This window comes from Blennius ocellaris (assembly GCF_963422515.1).
Source record: "Blennius ocellaris genome assembly, chromosome: 6".
Lineage (NCBI taxonomy): Eukaryota > Metazoa > Chordata > Actinopteri > Blenniiformes > Blenniidae > Blennius > Blennius ocellaris.
This window is the reverse complement of record NC_137655.1, coordinates 1,710,669-1,730,954: the sequence shown is the minus strand read 5'-3', so window position 1 is coordinate 1,730,954 and position 20,286 is coordinate 1,710,669. Positions and strand designations below refer to the sequence as shown.

At 41.5% G+C, this 20,286-nt stretch overlaps 1 protein-coding gene across 1 annotated transcript in view; it reads left to right on the top strand.

Annotated features, from left to right (window-relative positions):
- Nucleotides 1–468: 468 nt before the first annotated feature.
- mlphb (melanophilin b) overlaps nucleotides 469–20,286 on the top strand; it is a gene marked incomplete at its 5' end in the record, with an annotated part of 39,479 nt that continues 19,661 nt past the window's right edge. Inside the window, 3 exons of the mRNA XM_080497743.1 lie at nucleotides 469–581; nucleotides 18,329–18,550; nucleotides 19,114–19,253. Of these exons, the coding sequence (XP_080353869.1) occupies nucleotides 469–581; nucleotides 18,329–18,550; nucleotides 19,114–19,253 (475 nt within the window). The remainder of the gene's footprint in view (nucleotides 582–18,328; nucleotides 18,551–19,113; nucleotides 19,254–20,286) is intronic.

Here is a 20,286-nt window from a genome sequence, read left to right as displayed (position 1 = left end):
TTATACGTAAAATGTTACTTTGAGTTGCTAAGATAATGATTACGGTCTCAAACCTCATCTCCCACTATTGTTACCCAATGGAATGAACTAAAAGAAGTGTACCTTATTTATTAATAGGTAAATGGTCCTTAATTCAAAGGTACATTTCGGCTAGTTAATTTGCTTCAGTTACTTCATTTAAAAAAAATAAAAGAAGACGATACATGTACATCTGTCTATTTATAAACCGTTCTTTTCATAGTAATGCTGCCTGTCAGTTTTATGGATACAAGGAGTAACGCACGATGTACCTATGTTCTATCTGATAGATATCACTGGATTCTTTTCTTTTTTGTTACATTTGACCTGTATTGAAGATTTCTAATAAAAACAAGTTAAAAAAATAACAATAATAATATCGACGTTTGCTTTATCATTGGTTGTGTGTTTGGTTCTTCGCTGCAGATGGACAGCGGCGAGCCCGTCGCCATGGCAGCCAAGAAGCTGGACCTGTCCAGGCTGACGGACGCGGAGGCCAAACACGTGTGGCACGTCGTCCAGAGAGACTTTGACCTGAGGAAGAAGGAAGAAGACAGACTGGGGTGGGTCCAACGCAACACATGTACGACTTTCATTACGGGACAACGGGAAAGATTAACACGCTTTTTGGCCTGATATTATTCTATTTATCGCCAAAAGCCTCTCCGGTTGAATTGTTAAATGTCGTCACTTCTTATGTGTGTGGAGTTGAAGGTCCCTTCAATGTGCTTTAATGGGTTTTACTACTTTAGATCAAGTGTTTTGACGACCTGCTCGTCCTCCTTCTGCTCTTTTCTCTGAAAACGACTGTAACGAGGACAAACGTCTCCGTCTCTTCATGCAGATAACGAGCCATTTAGATGTTGCTTTAAAAAGACGCCGAGGTCAGCAAATTAGATTTTCCACCAACAGTTCTTCAGGCGTTCTTCCAAACTACATAAGCAAGTCTTTGCAACGGCGTGAGGAATCTGGGTCAGTGACGTGGTTCAATTCTACACATTTCCAGTTTGGCTTCATGATCAAATGATAATGAGAATTATTCAGTGACTTAGAATACAATTATTTAATGAATCTTTGAAGGAAATTCTTTTACCAGTTGAGACGGTTCTTGTGCAAGGCGCTCCATCCATCCATCGGGAGCGGTTTGGGGTTCAGTGCCTTGCTCAAAGACACTTTGACACAGGGGGCAGGGGAGGTGGGGAATCGAACCTGCAATGTCTTCAACCAAAAGGTTTGAAATGTTTGTCTGTTTAAGCGTCGTCTTAACAGGCAGTGTGTTTACAGTTTATTACCACGAACATGCTGGATTACTTCTGTTTGGATTTTACACGATTCCGTGTCGCGTACTCGAGTAACTAATACCTTCTTTGGTTTTTCAACCGCGGCGCCGCGGCACACTGGTGTTTCCTCCAGATCGTCAGGTGAGCCGTGGGAAATGATCCAATTTCACATTATTTTCTAAAAAAACCTTTGCTCTCACAGCGACAGTGTGTTGCAGAGTAATCATGTATAAATACTCTTCACCACTAGAGGGCAGCACAGAACTTTGCCGGTGAAATGTAAAGTGACAGACGTCAGTGTGGTTCATCTCCACCTCCTGCTACCATCTTGTATCAAAGTACTGTGTCAGTGACAGTGATGGAGAAGTTTTTGAAAACCAGGATCTCAGCTCTTCATCCATCAGGTCCAGGTTTCACACTGAGGGAGGCACTATTAAAAAAAGTCCTTGCTTTCTGGATTTACTGGATTCCTGTTGATAAAACTTTGATGAGAAAGACTTTATATTGTTAATAGAGGCTGCAGAGTTTAACATTTTAACATTTTCGGGTGGAGGTGTGACTCCAGATTTTTCCAAAGAAAAAAGTGTGTCTTGGCTCAAAAAAGGTAGAAAAACTCTGCCTAAGAGCAAAGTACTCAGGTGAAGTGTACAGCTCCCATGTCTTGTGTTTGATTGGCTGAGAAAAATGTGCACAGCTTTTCACTCTCCGTGGCGAAACCCTCCCCCGGCTCACCGTATAAGACTGTTTGTTACGACGTGGTGTATCGGGGACGCCCCCTACAGGACAGGAGGACGGGTCCTCCTCCTCCCCCAGCCGGGGGCTGATGAACTCTGAAGGAATTCCTTTGAGTTCTTGGAAGATACCCCGGCGCGTCTGGTCGGATCATTACAGACACTCTGCAGATGCAGAATGTCTCACTGCATTGAAAGTCAAGTTTTCCGCTTGTAAGACGAAGGAGGCGTGTCGATTGGAATTCAAGACGTCTCCAGAATCCACTACTCAGCCGTTGACTCTGGTTCCTGTGGGGGGGGGGACGGTAGAATCGTAGTTTCCTCTCTTGTTGGTAGAGGATGGACGACCGGCCGGTTTGTTGGATGTAAACCCGAGCAGAGGCGACACACGGCAAAACGATCCGAATACAGACGTTGTTCAAATCACCAGCAGTTTATCGGCCCCTCTCCCTCTCCTGCTGCTCTCCTGCTGCTCTCCTACTGCTCTCCTGCTGCTCTCCTGGCAGCGACAACCGATGGGTGGTTTTGATATCAGGCTGCGGAAGGAAGAGGTCGAGAGGGAGTTTCCACTTCTTGCCGACGTGGATCGCCAATGCAGAGCAGAGTCTCTCAGGACCTGCAGGATTGTGGGATAATATCACTGTGGAACAATGTTGAAGTAACAGTTCTACCTGACGGCTCCAGGGGGGGAAACGGACGATGTTGCCGAGGCGACGAACGGCAGTCGGAGGCGGAGCTTCAGCAAGGAACTCCAAACTTTATCCTCCATGAACCCACACTTCTTAGTGACTCTTCTTTTCTCTCTCTCTCTCTCTCTCTCTCTCTCCAACATGAGAGCTCAGTGCCACACAAAATAAAGTTCCACCACTGTGGTGATTAGTTAAGGTCATAATTCACCCAGTTACTTTATTTTGTAGAGAGGAAGTAGTTTTGGGGCCAATACCAATTCTACCCCTTAACCCTACCCCTCTGAAATGCTCGTTCACGAGAGTCTGAGGGGTGTCCCATTTCAGTACTGTGCAGAGGTGGAGGGGTGAGGGGAAGGGCGATTCACCCCTCTAAACGGAGTGTTTCCAGATGCACACTTTAAACAGAGGGGTAGGAGGACATGGCACCGAAGGACTCGCATTTCTCATCTATACTTCGAAAGTTCTATAAACCTGTTGTGTTTTATAATAGTAAGATATGCAGTAGCGCTGCTGTATGGAGCTTCGTGTGTCTTTGTTTGGTAGAGACTGTGTTTCTAACATTTTATTATTACACTGTAGAGTTCCAGAATCTTCTAATATGGTGTTTTGAAAACAGGGACAAACAAGGAAGCTCCTCCGCTTTCACATGGTGAATGAGGAAATATTTCTGAAGTCCAAATACAAGAACTGAAGTAATCCACGTCTCCGTCTATTTCTTCACCTTGATGTGGGAAAGGCGGAAAACGAAACAAAGCAGCCAAGCTGCTGCAACACGTTGAATTTGGGGAGAGGGAGAGGGGTGTCCCAAATCTAAGGGCTGAAACTTGCATTTGCCCTCGTTTTGGAGGGGAAGCCGGAGGCGGAGGGCTAAGGGGTAGGGGTACAACATTGAATTGGGATTGGGCCTTGTTCCACCGTGTGTGAAGCTCCGACGGAGAGAGAGAAAGAGAGAAAAGAATAGTGTTTGTGAGAAGTGTGCTGGAATGGAGGATAAAGTTTGTTCCTTGCTACGGTTCTACACCTCCAATGTTTTATTTTAGAACAATTTAGCAAAGTATTTATTTATTGAAGTATATCTATCTCTTACTGTGTTTTATTTATAAGATATTTTTATATATTTAACAGGAGTCTTTTTTATTTAAACATGTCCAATAAATACTGTTCCAAATTCAAAGACATAATCATGATTAGGACTTTTTCCATAATGGAGCAGCTCTACTGTTTACACTATTTATTGCATTCTAGTCTTAATTGGAGCCGAGGTTTTCGTTCGTCCAAAAAGGCCCAAGACTTTGAACCGCTGATTGTTGGAAGCAGCTGAACTTTATTATGTGTTTTAAGATTTCAATCAAACATGAAATAAGATCTGTGGGTCAGCTTGAGGAGTAAATAAGGCCGCCGCCGGCCGCCAGCGTTAACCAGAGCCTGTTTCCTCGGCGTGCTGCAGGAACGCTCGGCTGGCCTGCAGCCGCCGCAGCTCGGCCGACAGAAATGCAATTAGGTGGTTGAGCGAGTGATCGAGGTTACGTCACTGTGCGAGTCTTACAAAAGCCGTGAGACTGACTCACCAGCTTCTCCGCTGCATGATGGGTCAGTGGAATCGCTGGAAGACGTGTGATGAGGGTGGTTTTTTTTGTTGTTGTTGTTGTTTAGTAAATGTTAGCCAACTTTAATTCATTGTCACAAATATACCTTTTTTTTCTTTTTTTCCTTTTCTTTTTTTTTTAAGAAATGTTCGCCAACTTTAATGCATTGTCACAAATATACCTTTTTTTTTCTTTTTTTCTTTTTCTTTTTTTTTTTTTTTAATAAATGTTAGCCAACTTTAATTCATTGTCACAAATATACCTTTTTTTTCTTTTTTTCTTTTTCTTTTTTTTTTTTTTTAATAAATGTTAGCCAACTTTAATTCATTGTCACAAATATACCTTTTTTTTCTTTTTTTCCTTTTCTTTTTTTTTTAAGAAATGTTCGCCAACTTTAATGCATTGTCACAAATATACCTTTTTTTTCTTTTTTTCTTTTTCTTTTTTTTTTTTTTTAATAAATGTTAGACAACTTTAATTCATTGTCACAAATATACCTTTTTTTTCTTTTTTTCCTTTTCTTTTTTTTTTTTTATAAATGTTAGCCAACTTTAATGCATTGTCACAAATATACCTTTTTTTTCTTTTTTTCCTTTTCTTTTTTTTTTAAGAAATGTTCGCCAACTTTAATGCATTGTCACAAATATACCTTTTTTTTTCTTTTTTTCTTTTTCTTTTTTTTTTTTTTTAATAAATGTTAGCCAACTTTAATTCATTGTCACAAATATACCTTTTTTTTCTTTTTTTCTTTTTCTTTTTTTTTTTTTTTAATAAATGTTAGCCAACTTTAATTCATTGTCACAAATATACCTTTTTTTTCTTTTTTTCCTTTTCTTTTTTTTTTAAGAAATGTTCGCCAACTTTAATGCATTGTCACAAATATACCTTTTTTTTCTTTTTTTCTTTTTCTTTTTTTTTTTTTTTAATAAATGTTAGACAACTTTAATTCATTGTCACAAATATACCTTTTTTTTCTTTTTTTCCTTTTCTTTTTTTTTTAAGAAATGTTAGCCAACTTTAATTCATTGTCACAAATATACCTTTTTTTTCTTTTTTTCCTTTTCTTTTTTTTTTAAGAAATGTTAGCCAACTTTAATTCATTGTCACAAATATACCTTTTTTTTCTTTTTTTCCTTTTCTTTTTTTTTTAAGAAATGTTCGCCAACTTTAATGCATTGTCACAAATATACCTTTTTTTTCTTTTTTTCTTTTTCTTTTTTTTTTTTTTTTAATAAATGTTAGCCAACTTTAATGCATTGTCACAAATATACCTTTTTTTTCTTTTTTTCCTTTTCTTTTTTTTTTTTTAAGAAATGTTCGCCAACTTTAATGCATTGTCACAAATATACCTTTTTTTTCTTTTTTTCTTTTTCTTTTTTTTTTTTTTAATAAATGTTAGCCAACTTTAATGCATTGTCACAAATATACCTTTTTTTTCTTTTTTTTCCTTTTCTTTTTTTTTTAAGAAATGTTCGCCAACTTTAATGCATTGTCACAAATATACCTTTTTTTTCTTTTTTTCTTTTTCTTTTTTTTTTTTAATAAATGTTAGCCAACTTTAATTCATTGTCACAAATATACCTTTTTTTTCTTTTTTTCCTTTTCTTTTTTTTTAAGAAATGTTCGCCAACTTTAATTCATTGTCACAAATATACCTTTTTTTTCTTTTTTTCTTTTTCTTTTTTTTTTTTTAATAAATGTTAGCCAACTTTAATTCATTGTCACAAATATACCTTTTTTTTCTTTTTTTCCTTTTCTTTTTTTTTTAAGAAATGTTCGCCAACTTTAATGCATTGTCACAAATATACCTTATTTTTATTTTTATTTTTTTTATTGAAAGAAAGACATTTTTAAATACATTACAGTCATTCCAATGTGCTTTTATAGAGACAGGGAGAAACTTTGTAGAAACCAGAGTCAGAGGTGGAGGAATTCTGAGGACCGGTTGGGGTGGAAGGATGGAGGAGAGGAGGGAAGAGGAGAGGAGAGGAGAAACATACAATACCCTTGTTAGTGCTACATACTTTTTTTTTCTTCTTTTTAATAATACAGTAATCACAGTGATCTAAATATTTTCCAACTGCCATGAGATTAAACCAGCCTGAGCAACTACAGAGCAAAAAGCAAAGTAATCACCACAATTATAACAAAAGCAAAAACAAAAGGACATTAAAACAAACAAAAAAAACAAAAACAGGAAGGGGAAAAAACAACAACAACAAAAAAGCAAACAACAACTTAATTTTGATAATTAACAGAACCATCTCGTCAATGAGGAGTGGAAGTGTGTGTGTGAGTGTGTATGCGGGTGGTTTTCTACCGGGTGACACAAACCTCCACGGCAGCAGGAGCAGCAGGAGCAGCAGGAGCAGCAGGAGCAGCAGGAGCAGCAGCAGTGGCGGCGTTGTAATGTAAGCCAGCGCTGGTAAACACACCTCGGCAGGCTGCACAGTGAGGTAAACACAGAACAGAGTTCAGGAGCGTCACAGTCACTTTAAACAACCGGGCTCGTACCGACCGGCTCCTTTACCTGCAGCCTGAGACCCACAGAACCGGCGTAAACATCTCGAGGCCAGATGTTCCCGAGCCTCGGTCTCGCCTGATTCTTCCCGGGGGAAACATTCCCCGGCCAAACACAGGTAGAATATCCCATTAATTCTGAGTGGAGGGACACAATCCAGCTTCCTGTGGCTGTTCACTTCCAACAGGAGGTGGTAGCCAGTGGGCATCACCTCGAATGACCCCAACCCCCACCCACCCCAACCCCCCCACCCACCCCCATCAGCGAGGAGGAGCAGAAGCTTTACTTTGAATTCCACTCTGATGACTAAATTCCTGAACTTATTACAAAATAAAAGAGCTGCTGGACTGTGAAGTGAACTTACTTCTGCTGCTGTTCATCCAAAAATATCAAAAAGACATTATCAAAACTAATCATATGTATTATGGTAAATATCTGTAGTTTATTAGTATTTTTAATTTTTTTTATATATATTTTTTTTGTAATAAATATATCTGTAGTTTATTAGTATTTTTAAATGTTTTATATATATATATATATATATATTTTTTTTTATATATATCTGTAGTTTATTAGTATTTTTTAATTTTTTATGTATATATATATTTTTTTATATATCTGTAGTTTATTAGTATATTTTATTTTATATATATATATTTATATCTATTTATATCAATTTGTATATATCTGTAGTTAATTGGTATTTTTTATTTTACATATATATATTTATATATATTTATATCTATTGGTACATATCTGTAGTTTATTAGTATTTTTTAGTTTATATATATATATATATATATTTATATCAATTTTTATATATCTGTAGTTTATTTATTTATTTTTTTAATGGAAAAATTCACTTCAAACAGGAAGAAACCTGCAGAACCAGATTAAGAGGAGATTTTCTACTATCCGTGCGTCTATCTTCTTCAACATTTAATCTGTCGTGAACAATTATTTTGCACGTGAGCGGTGGTGACGTTCACTCGTTTCATTTTATCCTCAACAAACTGTCCGTGTTCTACGGAACCTTCTGTCAAAGCAGCTCGGCTTCGCTGTCGTTTCACACAAACGTCCATTTTTGTTAAACGTGTCCCCTGCACCGAGGTTCGTGTGGTTTCCTCACAAAACAGCGCCGCCCTGTGGCCCGGCATGCTCACTACATGGTTTTTCGGCATTTCCGCCACGTAAATGTGAAACTTCTGCAAAAAATTATGGGTTTTCACTTATAAAAACGAGCTCAAATCTCCTATGTTTTTAACATACTTTCCTTGCTTCAGCCAGAAAAAGGCTGATTTTGGTGCCTTTAAGTCGTTTTATTAATCTACTTCCTGCTGTAATCTTCCTGTTTCTGCTCTTAATTTCTCAAGATGGCATCAGACAGACTGACTGCAGGGCAGAACTTTTCTTCCTTCATTTGTTTCTTGTTTCTTCGTCTTCGGCCGCCTGTTTCCGACAGTTGACCTACAAATAGGCGCAGATCTTCATGTGGTTCAAATATAAAAACTGTCCACGCCTGAGTCGTGTAAAACCGCTTGTGTTGGATCGCAAAATTAAGTATTTTGGCAGCGATTTGGACTTTGGTTTATTTGAACTGGACCAAGAAGAAAAACCTCTCGTTGTCTGTGTTTTGTCTTTACAATTTTATTTTTATTTGGCGACAACAATCGAGCAAAACAAACAGACGGTATGAGTCATGGTCACAATACACAACACTTTTTCTTTTATTATATGAAATTAAATTTAAGTATTGTTCCGTATAATCTCAGGTGTCTGAGACACTCTGGTCAGAATTTGTTTCAGCAGGTTGAATGTTTTCTGGTTCCAGTTGACGAGGATTCATTTACGTTATGACGACTTTTATTGAAACAATTCAAAAACATCCTGCTTGTTGACGTTTCTTTCCTTTCACTGATGTGGAAAAACTTCTCGGAAACGGTCTCATTGGCATTTTATTCAAATACTTTTTAGGTGTTTTACTTTGTCTTGCAAAACAGAGAAATCAGTGAAAATATTGATAGAAACCAAAGAGAACTTTTGCACGATTTACTGGTTTTATCTATATAAGTGTGTTTGTTCATTCGGTCGACTGGTTTGTGTCGATTTTCCCTGATTGAACATTATATTAAACATGTTTTTTATTTTTTATTTTATTGTAGAGTGATGTTGCTTCCATTCTTCGTCTCAGCCTCGTTTCTCCACGAGCCAAACTGTGCGAATCGTTGCCCCGGAAGCCTCCGACTCGACTCCTTCGACCTTGTTCGTGTCTTCTGTCCGTCTCCTTTGTCTCTGAAAGACACAGATCTGACGTCCTCCTGCTGCGTCGGGCTGCAGAAGACACATTGTTCTGCTCACGGTCCAGTGTTTTGGCCTCGGTGATAAACACTCGGTTGTGTAAGCTTGGGTTTGAATCTCTTCCATGACTTGTTGTTGCTCTTTAACCCTTCGCTGGCGTAACGTGAGGCTGGAGGCGGTCCCCCCCACCCCTCCGGTCGGGCCTCGGTGGGAGGTGAGGATGAAAGCGTCAGCAGCGATCAACATGCGAGGGCCTTCTCTCTAATTCAAAATGGAAATTGATCTAATTTTCAGACGTTCGCTGAGGAATGCAGGAAGAGTGGGTTCCCTCTGGATAGACCTTTAACGAGCACGTCGGCGGGGCTTTGATCTGAGCCTTGAACCCTCGGCGGGGCTTTGATCTGCTCCTTGAAGCCCTTTGCATGAGTTAGAAAGTTGCGTACTGTTAAAATAGCTTATTGTGTCATACAGGCTGTTTCCCGCCGTGTGGTCGAGCTTATTGACGAGTACAATCCCAAGTATGGAGCTTTTTTTTGCAAATGTTTCAGCATCTCGATTAAAATCAGTGAATGTCAACTTTTGTTTTTGTGGTACAGTATTTATTAGAGATGCACCGATACTGATACCAGTATTGGGTAACGGGTCTGATATACACAGTATCATGAGTACTCATAATGAGTCATGATTACTGAAGGAAGAAATTAATAAATTCTACAGTTTATTGATGAAGTAATGTCGGGAAAAGACGAGGAAAAGTCGTATTTGTCACATTCACAGCGACTTCGGGATGCACAGATACCAGATATCAGTATTTGGTATCACTTTTAACTAATTCATGTTCACTGGACCGAACCTGTGGCTTTTCTATTCTGACCATGTCTGGTCCCTTTATATGGTTGATTTAGGTCTTGCACCTTCAGGTCATTGCACCGAAATTAGCATTGCAATTACAATTAAAATCTGACCTATTCAATCCTAACTTTATTGGAATGTATTTCAACAAATTGTCCCATTCATATGAGATCAAATAGTAATTGATAGACATTGATAGAATAATCAAACATTGGCACAGAATTATGTATAGTTCTGAGACTTTCAAGATTTAATTTGAACCCATGTTGCATATGAAGATAATAGCCTTGATAGAGGAGGCTTGACTGGGTTTAATTAGTACAATTTTGAATTTTACAGTTTAAAAGTTGATCGTTTTACCATTGGTGAAGTGGTTGGTAGGCTCCCCTCACGGCAAGCAAAGGGCTGGGTGTAGGGCAGCGTTCATCCATTCATCCATACTCACTGTGTCCACAATAGAGACGCTTTGTTTACCGAAACCATCGGTTAATATTTATCCGTCAAGAGCGGAAATCCCAGAACATTGTGAGCTGACATTTTCAAGAGGGAAGCTATTTCTGGGGAGTCGTCGGATTGTGAATCGGTAGCAGACGGCAGTTTGTTTCTCAACCCAGACGGGTCAAGACCCCTTTGTCCACCGTCCTCCCCTTTCATCTCAACAAATTCTGTTTGTCACTTCAGTCTGACGTCAAACCCCCAAAAACAGAAGCCGAGTCACAAAGGACTTTTCTCCTCTGGTAAAGACATAATTGTGTTGTGAGTGTGTGGCTTCCCTCTCGCCCGATTTGCAAGGCGTCACGACGTGAGGTGCCCGAACACAAAACGAGCTCCTCATGTTGAGATGAGAGGCGGCGAAGAGACCAGGCAAGGCGCTGGTTTGTGTGTGTGTGGGGGGGCGGGGGGGGGGGGGGGACACACAGGGAGAGAGCATCACCATGTATGGGAACGCCGGCGACGACACCCACAGCCATGAAAACCCGGAGTAACTTAAGTGACTGTCTGGCCGCCGCCGCCGGATTCCTGAGCTCCGCCAGCTCAGCAAAAGAGTCTGTGGTCCCGGCTTCTAATCAAGCACTGGGGGGGGGGGGGGGGGGGGGGGGCGAGGTATTCGGGAGTTTATTGAAGTGTGTGACTTGGTGAGCTGTTTAAACTTCCAATAACAAAACTGAGTTACGTGACTCTTCTTAATGGAAAGCCGAGTTTCACTGCCTCCGTCGTCTAAACATTATAAAAGACTCGCCCCGAGGCTTTCCCACTCCGAGTTTGTCTAAAGTCGATTTATTTATGTGTCGATTTCGAGCGAATTTCGTTTGTGTTTACGCGACGAAGCTGCGAGGAAGTCACTGAAAATGCGGCTCTTTGAATGAGGCGGAGCTTTTCGGAAGCAGCGTGACGCCGTGGAAACGCCTCTACTGGCCGTCGTTGGTTCTTCTGCACATGCTCAGTAGAGCCAATCGGAACAGTGTCATCCTCCGTAGTGTCATGGCTCCCAGTCAACTTTCTCCTGGGACTTGGTACTTTTATTTTGACAGTCTCCATAATAACAACCCCACTTGGTCGTCTGTCCCATTGTTAATGTTCATCGCACATTGTTGTCTGCTACATCATGCTAACTACATGCAAGTGCAAAACTTTTCCCAATAAAAAAAACACAAAATTGATGCGTTTTCACCGAAACGGCGTCGCGTAAACGGGACTAGTTACTTTGCTTCATCACAGAAATCAGTGCAATGTGGAGCTAATCACCACACATCACAACATGTTCTTTTTTAGCATTAGCATTAGCATTAGCATTAGCATTAGCCACATTAGCAGTTTTCCCGGTCTTTACTGAGGGGAAGCAGTAAATTCTGGAGTTTATTGAAGTGTGTGACTTGGTGAGCTGTTTAAACTTCCAATAACAAAACTGAGTTACGTGACTCTTCTTAATGGAAAGCCGAGTTTCACTGCCTCCGTCGTCTAAACACTATAAAAGACTCGCCCCGAGGCTTTCCCACTGCGAGTTTGTCTAAAGTCGATTTATTTATGTGTCGATTTCGAGCGAGTTTCGTTTGTGTTTACGCGACGAAGCTGCGAGGAAGTCACTGAAAATGCGGCTCTTTGAATGAGGCGGAGCTTTTCGGAAGCAGCGTGACGCCGTGGAAACGCCGCTACTGGCCGTCGTTCGTCCTTCTGCACATGCTCAGTAGAGCCAATCGGAACAGTGTTATCCTCCGTGGTGTCATGGCTCCCAGTCAACTTTCTCCTGGGACTTGGTACTTTTATTTTGACAGTCTCCATAATAACAACCCCACTTGGTCGTCTGTCCCATTGTTAATGTTCATCGCACATTGTTGTCTGCTACATCATGCTAACTACATGCAAGTGCAAAACTTTTCCCAATAAAAAAAACACAAAATTGATGCGTTGTCACCGAAACGGCGTCGCGTAAACGGGACTAGTTACTTTGCTTCATCACAGAAATCAGTGCAATGTGGAGCTAATCACCACACATCACAACATGTTCTTTTTTAGCATTAGCATTAGCATTAGCATTAGCATTAGCCACATTAGCAGTTTTCCCGGTCTTTACTGAGGGGAAGCAGTAAAACCCGGCGGCGGCGCTCTAACTCACAGGCTTTGATGAAAAAGCCACAAGGATGGTTTGAATGTTGACGACGGCACATATAGCCGGAGTCGATGAGGAGCAGTTTGTATTCCAGATTTGAGAGGATTTGATGTTTGGAGGAGAAAAGATTTACCAGATATTACTTTTAGATCACATCAGTAATGGCCACCAGCTGCATCCAGCCGCCAAAGGTTATGGGACAGTGACAAACGATCCCATTTACTTAGCAGAGAGCCGGGCCTTAATTCAAAAAGCATGACTCTGGAGGGGAAAAAGCCTTGATAAACAATACACATCTTCTTATTCTCGCTGGATTGGGTTTTTTTGTTTTTTTTTTCTTCCTCCAGGCTCCGCCCACGCTCGCTGACATTTGGGACGAGTTATCTGAATTCCACTTCCTGCCACTGTCAGCGTCTGGCGGCGAGACCGGAGTCATCGTTCCTGACACATTTAGTCCACAGTCGCCACCTCACACCGAGGACACGAACTGATCTCAGAGCAGTTTGCTGAATTACTGCAGGATACTGTTAATTATCAGGGCACGCCACAGGATTATTATTTTTTTTAATGTTAAGTTACATCGATGCAGTGAATCCATCTTTTTTCAGTAGAAGAGAAGCATGGACGCGTCATTCACCTGCGTTTTTCCCTCATGAGACACTTTATTTCAACTGTTTTTTATTAATTTTTCCATTATAAGCATCACACACAGCACTTTGCACATTATAGACATTTATGTGGCCATAACAGAACACAGGCATCCAGCATAGGGCGTATAGGAACGTAATGGGGGACAATTCCCCCTTAACAAAACAAGCAACCCTTATAAAAAATAAATAAATAAAATAAAATTCAAAGTACCGTATTTTCCGCACTATAAGGCACACCGGATTATAAGGCGCACCTACATCGATTGACATAATTTACAACTTTGTTCATATATAAGGCGCACCGCATTATAAGGCCATTAGGTTACATTTTCCACTGATTCTAACACCCAGAGAGGTGCACACACTTTATTTTGATAGTCCTACCTGCAGCCTATGCCAGGAGGACACTACACACAAAACCTTCTTCACTGCTGGTTGACAACTTACAACTACCGCTAATAAACTAAACTACATGAACTAAGCAACCAAAACACAACACAACACAATTATTACCGACACCACAAACCAAATAGAACCCCCAATAATTGCATTTAAAACACCACAAACAGAAACTCCCAGAATTCATTGCATGCACCGCGCGCTTCTTATTCTACGGGGAAAATGAAGTCGGCGGCTGCTTACCGTCCAGAGGTGGTCGCTGCAAGGCATGATGGGAATTCATGTTTTGTTGTTGTTGGAGGTTATTGTGGGTCGTTGTTGGGCTTGGTGTTGTGTTGATTGTGTTGATGTGTCTTTGTTCCCCAGTTTAGGGAGTCATTATTTCATCTAGTTTATTTTGGTTTGTTAGAATGTTGGTGTGCAACCATGAGTGATGAATGTGTTGTGTGGAGCGTCGTCCGCTCTGAAGATCCGGTTGAGAAGTTAGAGTTGTCAAAATAAAAGCTTCTGGTTGTTCAGCTGTCAAATAGCATCTCAAGTAGAGCAATTCTTCCATATATAAGGCGCACCGGGTTCTAAGGCGCACTGGCAGCTTTTGAGAAAATTTTAGGTATTTAGGTGCCTTATAGGGCGGAAAATACGGTAGGTTCCAAAATGCAACTAAGAAGGAAGGGGGGGGGGCTACACGAGGGCCCCAGTCAGTCACATTTGCACTGGGCAGGTTATTAAAGTAATCCAGGAAGGGCTGCCATGTCTCATGGTACTTTTTTTGCAGAGCCCTGTCTACGATATCGTAACTCCTCTAATTGTAAATGCGCTGTTACCTCTCTGACCCAGGGTCAGCTTGCATCTTGCGCGAATATATAAAAAGAGAGAGTATCAAACACGGCCTCGTGAGACACTTTAGTCTGACATTTGTCAATTAGAGCAATTAAATCAGACTGAAGTCGTGTCAGACGTCATCCTTTGTTATGTGCAAGACGTTAGAGAAGTATTTCCCGCAGCAGCACACTCCTGTACTGTCCTCACCTCTCTGGGTCTCTTCAACGTCCCTCTTGACACAATGTTTATCCGCAGCTGCCGGCGTGCAGCCGAGTGTCGCTGCTCTGATGAGCGGCTCTTCATCCGTGTTCGCCAGCCGGCTCCGTCGCCTCATAAACTCCCTGCGTGATGTGTAAGGTTTGTTTTTATTTTGTCTCTTAGCGGTAAAAAACATCAAATGGATAAGTTACAAACTCGCCTTCAGATGTGTTCCGTGACTCATCTGCGCTCATTGCTTTAACATGTCAGAGGAAATGTTGCCTGGGATTTTAACGTCTCGGCGGTCAGCTTGTCGGCAGGAGGAGGAGGATGATGATGATGATGATGATGATGGGAAGAAAAAAAAAGTGCAGCTTGACTGTTGTTTCTATGAAGGATCGTTGGAATGGTGCCGTAGACCAGTGGTTCCCAACCTTTTTTGACCAGTGTACCCCTTGAGCTGGTTTCCATGTGAAAAGTACCCCCTCTCTCGTGTGTGATTATTCGTCTTAATGTGTACTTATATTTAACCCTTTGTCTTTCTATCTATCCAACTGCTCATTTAAATAAAACAATTATTGTGAGTGTAAAAACATACCTTTTAATGAGACACTTGCGCTTGCTTGTCTTTCATAAGTCTTTCATTATTCCTTTTTTCACTGGGCTCCCCTGTGCCTGCGTCCGAGGCGACGGTAGCAGTAGCAGTAGCGGTAGCGGTAGCGGTAGCAGTAGCAGTAGCGGTAGCGGTAGCAGTAGCGGTAGCTGGACGTTGACTCCTGCCTAGCCATGCATCCATGTTTACAGTCGGTATGCAGCTAGAGTTAGCTAGCTTCGCGAATCGTGCGCGCCCGCAGCAAGAACGTGAACCTTTTTTTTTTTTTTTTTAAAGCGCGCCACTTTATAGTCTTTTCATGTTATGTGCATTGTAGTGTTACAATCACTGTGGACGAACTGCTACTCATGGAAAATAAACGTATGGCCTTACTAAAATTCATGATATAATACAATATAATATAGTATAATTTTTTTTTGTGTGTGTGGATACTGTAGGCTAATTTATAATCTTTCTGCGTACCCCCTGCAATACCCTCGCGTACCCCTAGGGGTCCGTGTACCCCCGGTTGGGAATCACTGCCGTAGAAGAATGAGCCGTACAGTGAGAATGTAAAATCTTGATTCAATCTCATTGGTGTTTTTGCATAGACAGTTAGTAAACCTTGCCACACTAATACAGATTAATCCATCATCATCATGATTAATCTGATTAAAGATGTTAATCTTTTGTTAATTGCAGTAATCAAGAACACACAAGCCACCGACAACCGAGGCTAACAAACGCTTCATATTAAAGAGGTTTCCAGTGAACTTTGTCACAGTGATGCATAAAACCCGTCTGGATTTTTTTCCATCGTATATCAGAGCTCACTAAGTGCCAGAGAAAACAGGAAGCTGCGGTGCAGTAAAGGGAAAACGGGCTGCACAAAGGAGCGACTCGGTGAAACTCTTCATTTCTATCCATGAAAACATAAGCGGTCAACAGAAACGGGTCAATAACCTTCAACCCTCTTCCAAAGACGCTCATTTGTCACGATCCACCTCATCGACCTCATTCTCAGGCCGACTCGTCCTCCAGGACATGAAGACGTGGATTTACTTTGACTATTGAGGCCGACTTCATAATCACTGTCATTGAACGTTGTTTTGAGAGGTTTTCTAAATAAACTCAGATATTGCGGCGCCACTTGCAGCTTTACATGTTGGAGAAGAATCCGTGTTTGTCCTTGGTGGGATCCCCAACCACTTCCAGCTAGCTTTGTTTCTCAAGCTAGTGGTGTACGATACGCTTAGCGTAGCCTGGCGGAAACACCGCGGTCACGCCACAAACTGGGCAAAAAGAAATATTCCCACCTGCACAGCTTTTTACACACTTTGTCGTTTAAAGCCCACGTCGAAGCCGTTTACAGATTCGTGCAAAACCGCAGCGCGTTGACTTGGTGTTGATGATGCTAGCGCGTTCCGCTTGTGTTCGCTGGAGGTTTTTATGGAAACGGACGTTTGAAGACACGATTTTTGTCAAATTAGAAATGTGTCAAACAAATTATACGTCCGATTTAGAGTAATTCCTCCACATCCCGCAACGGCTATTGCTAGCTTTGTCACGTTAGCATTTTTTGATCCTATATATATAATACCAGTGCACGAGAGGATCGGTGCATTAAATGTTCATAGAAACAAACGTTTTCCTTCTGCTGTACAGACGCATGACATAGAAGTTCCTGGTGTTTATTCCTAAAGGGATCGATCCCAGTGTGATGCGGCGAGCAGCTGTTGTTTCTTCTAGTCTTTCGCAGAGTTTCGGCACATATGTGCAACTTGTATGCCTCCTCTCTGGAGAGACGGAGAGACGGAGAGACGGAGTTCTTACTCACACTTTGATACCAGATGTGAAATAAAAAATGTCCAGAGGCGGAATAGAATCTTCGTGGGTCGTTTGCCTCCAACCCCCCACCCCCCCCGCCCCCCCCCCCCCCCCCCCCCCCCCCACCCCCGCCCCCCCCCCCCCCCCCCCGCCGCCGCCGCCTTCGCATTATAGCACGGAAAATTGCGAGCATATGTCAAACCACTGCATTGCCAATTTATCTTTCTTTCTTTCTTTCTTTCTTTCTTTCTTTCTTTCTTTCTTTCTTTCTTTCTTTCTTTCTTTCTTTCTTTCTTTCTTTCTTTTTTCTTTTTTCTTTTTTTCTTTCTTCTTTTTTCTTTCTTTCTTTTTTCTTTCTTTCTCTTTCTTTCTTTCTTTCTCTTTCTTTCTTTCTTTTCTCTTTCTTTCTTTCTTTTTTCTTTCTTTCTTTCTTTTTTTCTTTCTTTCTTTTTTTCTTTCTTTCTTTTGTTCTTTCTTTCTTTTTTTCTTTCTTTCTTTTTTTCTTTTTTTCTTTTTTTCTTTCTTTTTTCTTTCTTTTTTCTTTCTTCTTTCTTTTTTCTTTCTTTTTTCTTTCTTTCTCTTTCTTTCTTTCTTTCTTTCTCTTTCTTTCTTTCTTTTCTCTTTCTTTCTTTCTTTTTTTCTTTCTTTCTTTCTTTTTTCTTTCTTTCTTTTTTTCTTTCTTTCTTTTTTCTTTCTTTCTCTTTCTTTCTTTCTTTCTTTCTCTTTCTTTCTTTCTCTTTCTTTCTTTCTTTCTCTTTCTTTCTTTCTTTTTCTTTCTTTCTTTCTTTCTTTTTTTTCTTTCTTTCTTTCTTTTTCTTTCTTTCTTTCTTTTTCTTTCATTCTTTTTTTCTTTCTTTTTTTTTCTTTCTTTCTCTTTCTTTCTTTCTTTTTTCTTTCTTTCTCTTTCTTTCTTTCTTTTTTCTTTCTTTCTCTTTCTTTCTTTCTTTCTCTTTCTTTCTTTCTCTTTCTTTCTTTCTTTTTTCTTTCTTTCTTTCTCTTTCTTTCTTTTTCTTTCTTTCTTTTTTTCTTTTTCTTTTTTCTTTCTTTCTCTTTCTTTCTTTCTTTTTTCTTTCTTTCTTTCTTTCTCTTTCTTTCTTTCTTTCTCTTTCTTTCTTTTTCTTTCTTTCTTTTTTTCTTTTTCTTTTTTCTTTCTTTCTCTTTCTTTCTTTCTTTTTTCTTTCTTTCTTTCTTTCTCTTTCTTTCTTTCTTTCTCTTTCTTTGTTTTTCTTTCTTTCTTTCTTCCTTCCTTCCTTTCAGGGAGATGAAGACCAAGCTGGAGAAAGAGGACACCAAGAGAGAGCTGCTGGGGAACCAGAGCAGCCTGACTGAGTCTCACTGCATCCGATGCCTTCAGCCCTTCAAGTTCCTGCTCAGCGGCAAGCGGCAGTGTCTGGACTGCAGCCTCTTCACCTGCAAGGCCTGCAGCTGCTACAGCAAGAAGGAGCAGGGCTGGCTGTGCACCGCCTGTCACATGGCCAGGTTCGTCCAACGAGTCCAACGGCAAGGCGCCGTCAAGACCGGGTCGTTAAACGTGCCGCGTGAAGAACAAATAGAAAGTGTTAAATAAAAGTGAAGGATTTCTCCCCACCCTGCTTCCTGCACACGCGCAAGAACTTGACATCTTGTTTATTTTTGGGAACAAATGAACTCACGCTGTGAGAAGTGACTAGTGGTTCAACACGTTCATGAACGGTGGATGTGATTTGACAGCAAACAGCAAATTTTACCGAACGCTTTTGGCCGCCGTCGTCTCGGGGCAGCCGCAGAATGAGCCCATTGTTCGGCTCAGCCTCGCTTGGCTGGGGCAGAACAATTTATCCCGCGCGGTTCATTCCAGCAGCATGTGTTGTACGGCTGTTGTTTGCACAGATGAAGACGCGTCATGCTATGGATGTCGGGGCCCGAACGCACAGATCACGTTGTTTGCCAAGAATGTCGGTGGGGGTGAAAAAAAAACGAGTCCTTCCAAGTCGCCCCCCCCCGTGTGATGAAGTTGGTCTGCGCGTAAATAAGTTCTTTAATCGCTCGTTTCCTCTCGACAGGGTCCTGAAGATCGGCACGTTGGAGTGGTACCACGACAACGTCCGGACTCGCTTCAAGCGGTTCGGCAGCGCCAAGGTGATGCGGTCGCTCTTCAAGAGGCTGAGCGGAGGACACAGCTGCCCTCAGAGCGAGATGGGAGGTAAACCAGACCCACGTGTTCACACCAAATCACATGCTAGGATCCTCCTCAGGACTGAGAGGAGATAGATATATATGTATATACAGCAGGTGTTGGATAGACTCCAGACACGGCTGGATTCTGACGGAAGGTGAACAAACCCTTGATCTCGTCCTCGCTTTGACACATTGATCAATTCCCCTCGCTGTGATGTCAGACCACTTCCTGACATCTGCTGAATTCACTCCGACTCTTTTCAGAGCACCTGGAAGAAATTCACATACATGAAGGCCGATTCCTCCCCCGTAAGAACAAGACGAATGTTCGGCAGTGACGTACGCTGGCCCAACTAAATGACGTCGTTTCCTCCGGCGAGCTCCTTCGTCACTCATATTTTAATCATATTTAGCTCATGACATCGCTACTGTCAAGAAAATGCCGTGATGCACCTGAACGCATCACTCCTGCAGTTGAAACCGGACAAACATGGCGCTCGAAGAAAACCTCGCTTTTATTACTGAAACAGTTCAGAGGAAAGCATTTCAGGAGCTGAGAAGTAAACTGCCACTTCACAGACGTATGGCCTGCCGTGAGGGGGCGTGGCCTGTCGTGGGGGGGCGTGGCCTGCAGCTTCTTATCGGAGTGAGAACAGTCACCGCTGGACTTTCCTCTTGTTGTCTTCAAAAAGCGAGTCTACAGGGGCCTTCAGATCCTAGAATCCTTTAGATTCCTCGATTTAGAAATTCAAGGAAATGATCAATATTTACTTCGGTTCCACCTGCGGGTCCAGTGGAAAGCAGCCGCCTTCTCCTTCGCTCATCCGATTGACGGAAGGATAAACAGTTGGAGGGATGGAGACGACGCGAGATGGACGGCAGAGCTTTTCTAGAACGGAAACATATTTCTGGAGCCGGTGCACCACAGAGTGTGTGTGTGTGGTATGTGAATGGTTAACACCCCCCACCCCCCCCCCCATCCCCTCCCTCCTCCTCGATGTAGTAATGGCAGCTGTTCAGTGAAGACATGACCGTCCGCTGGGAGACTTAAAGCTGCT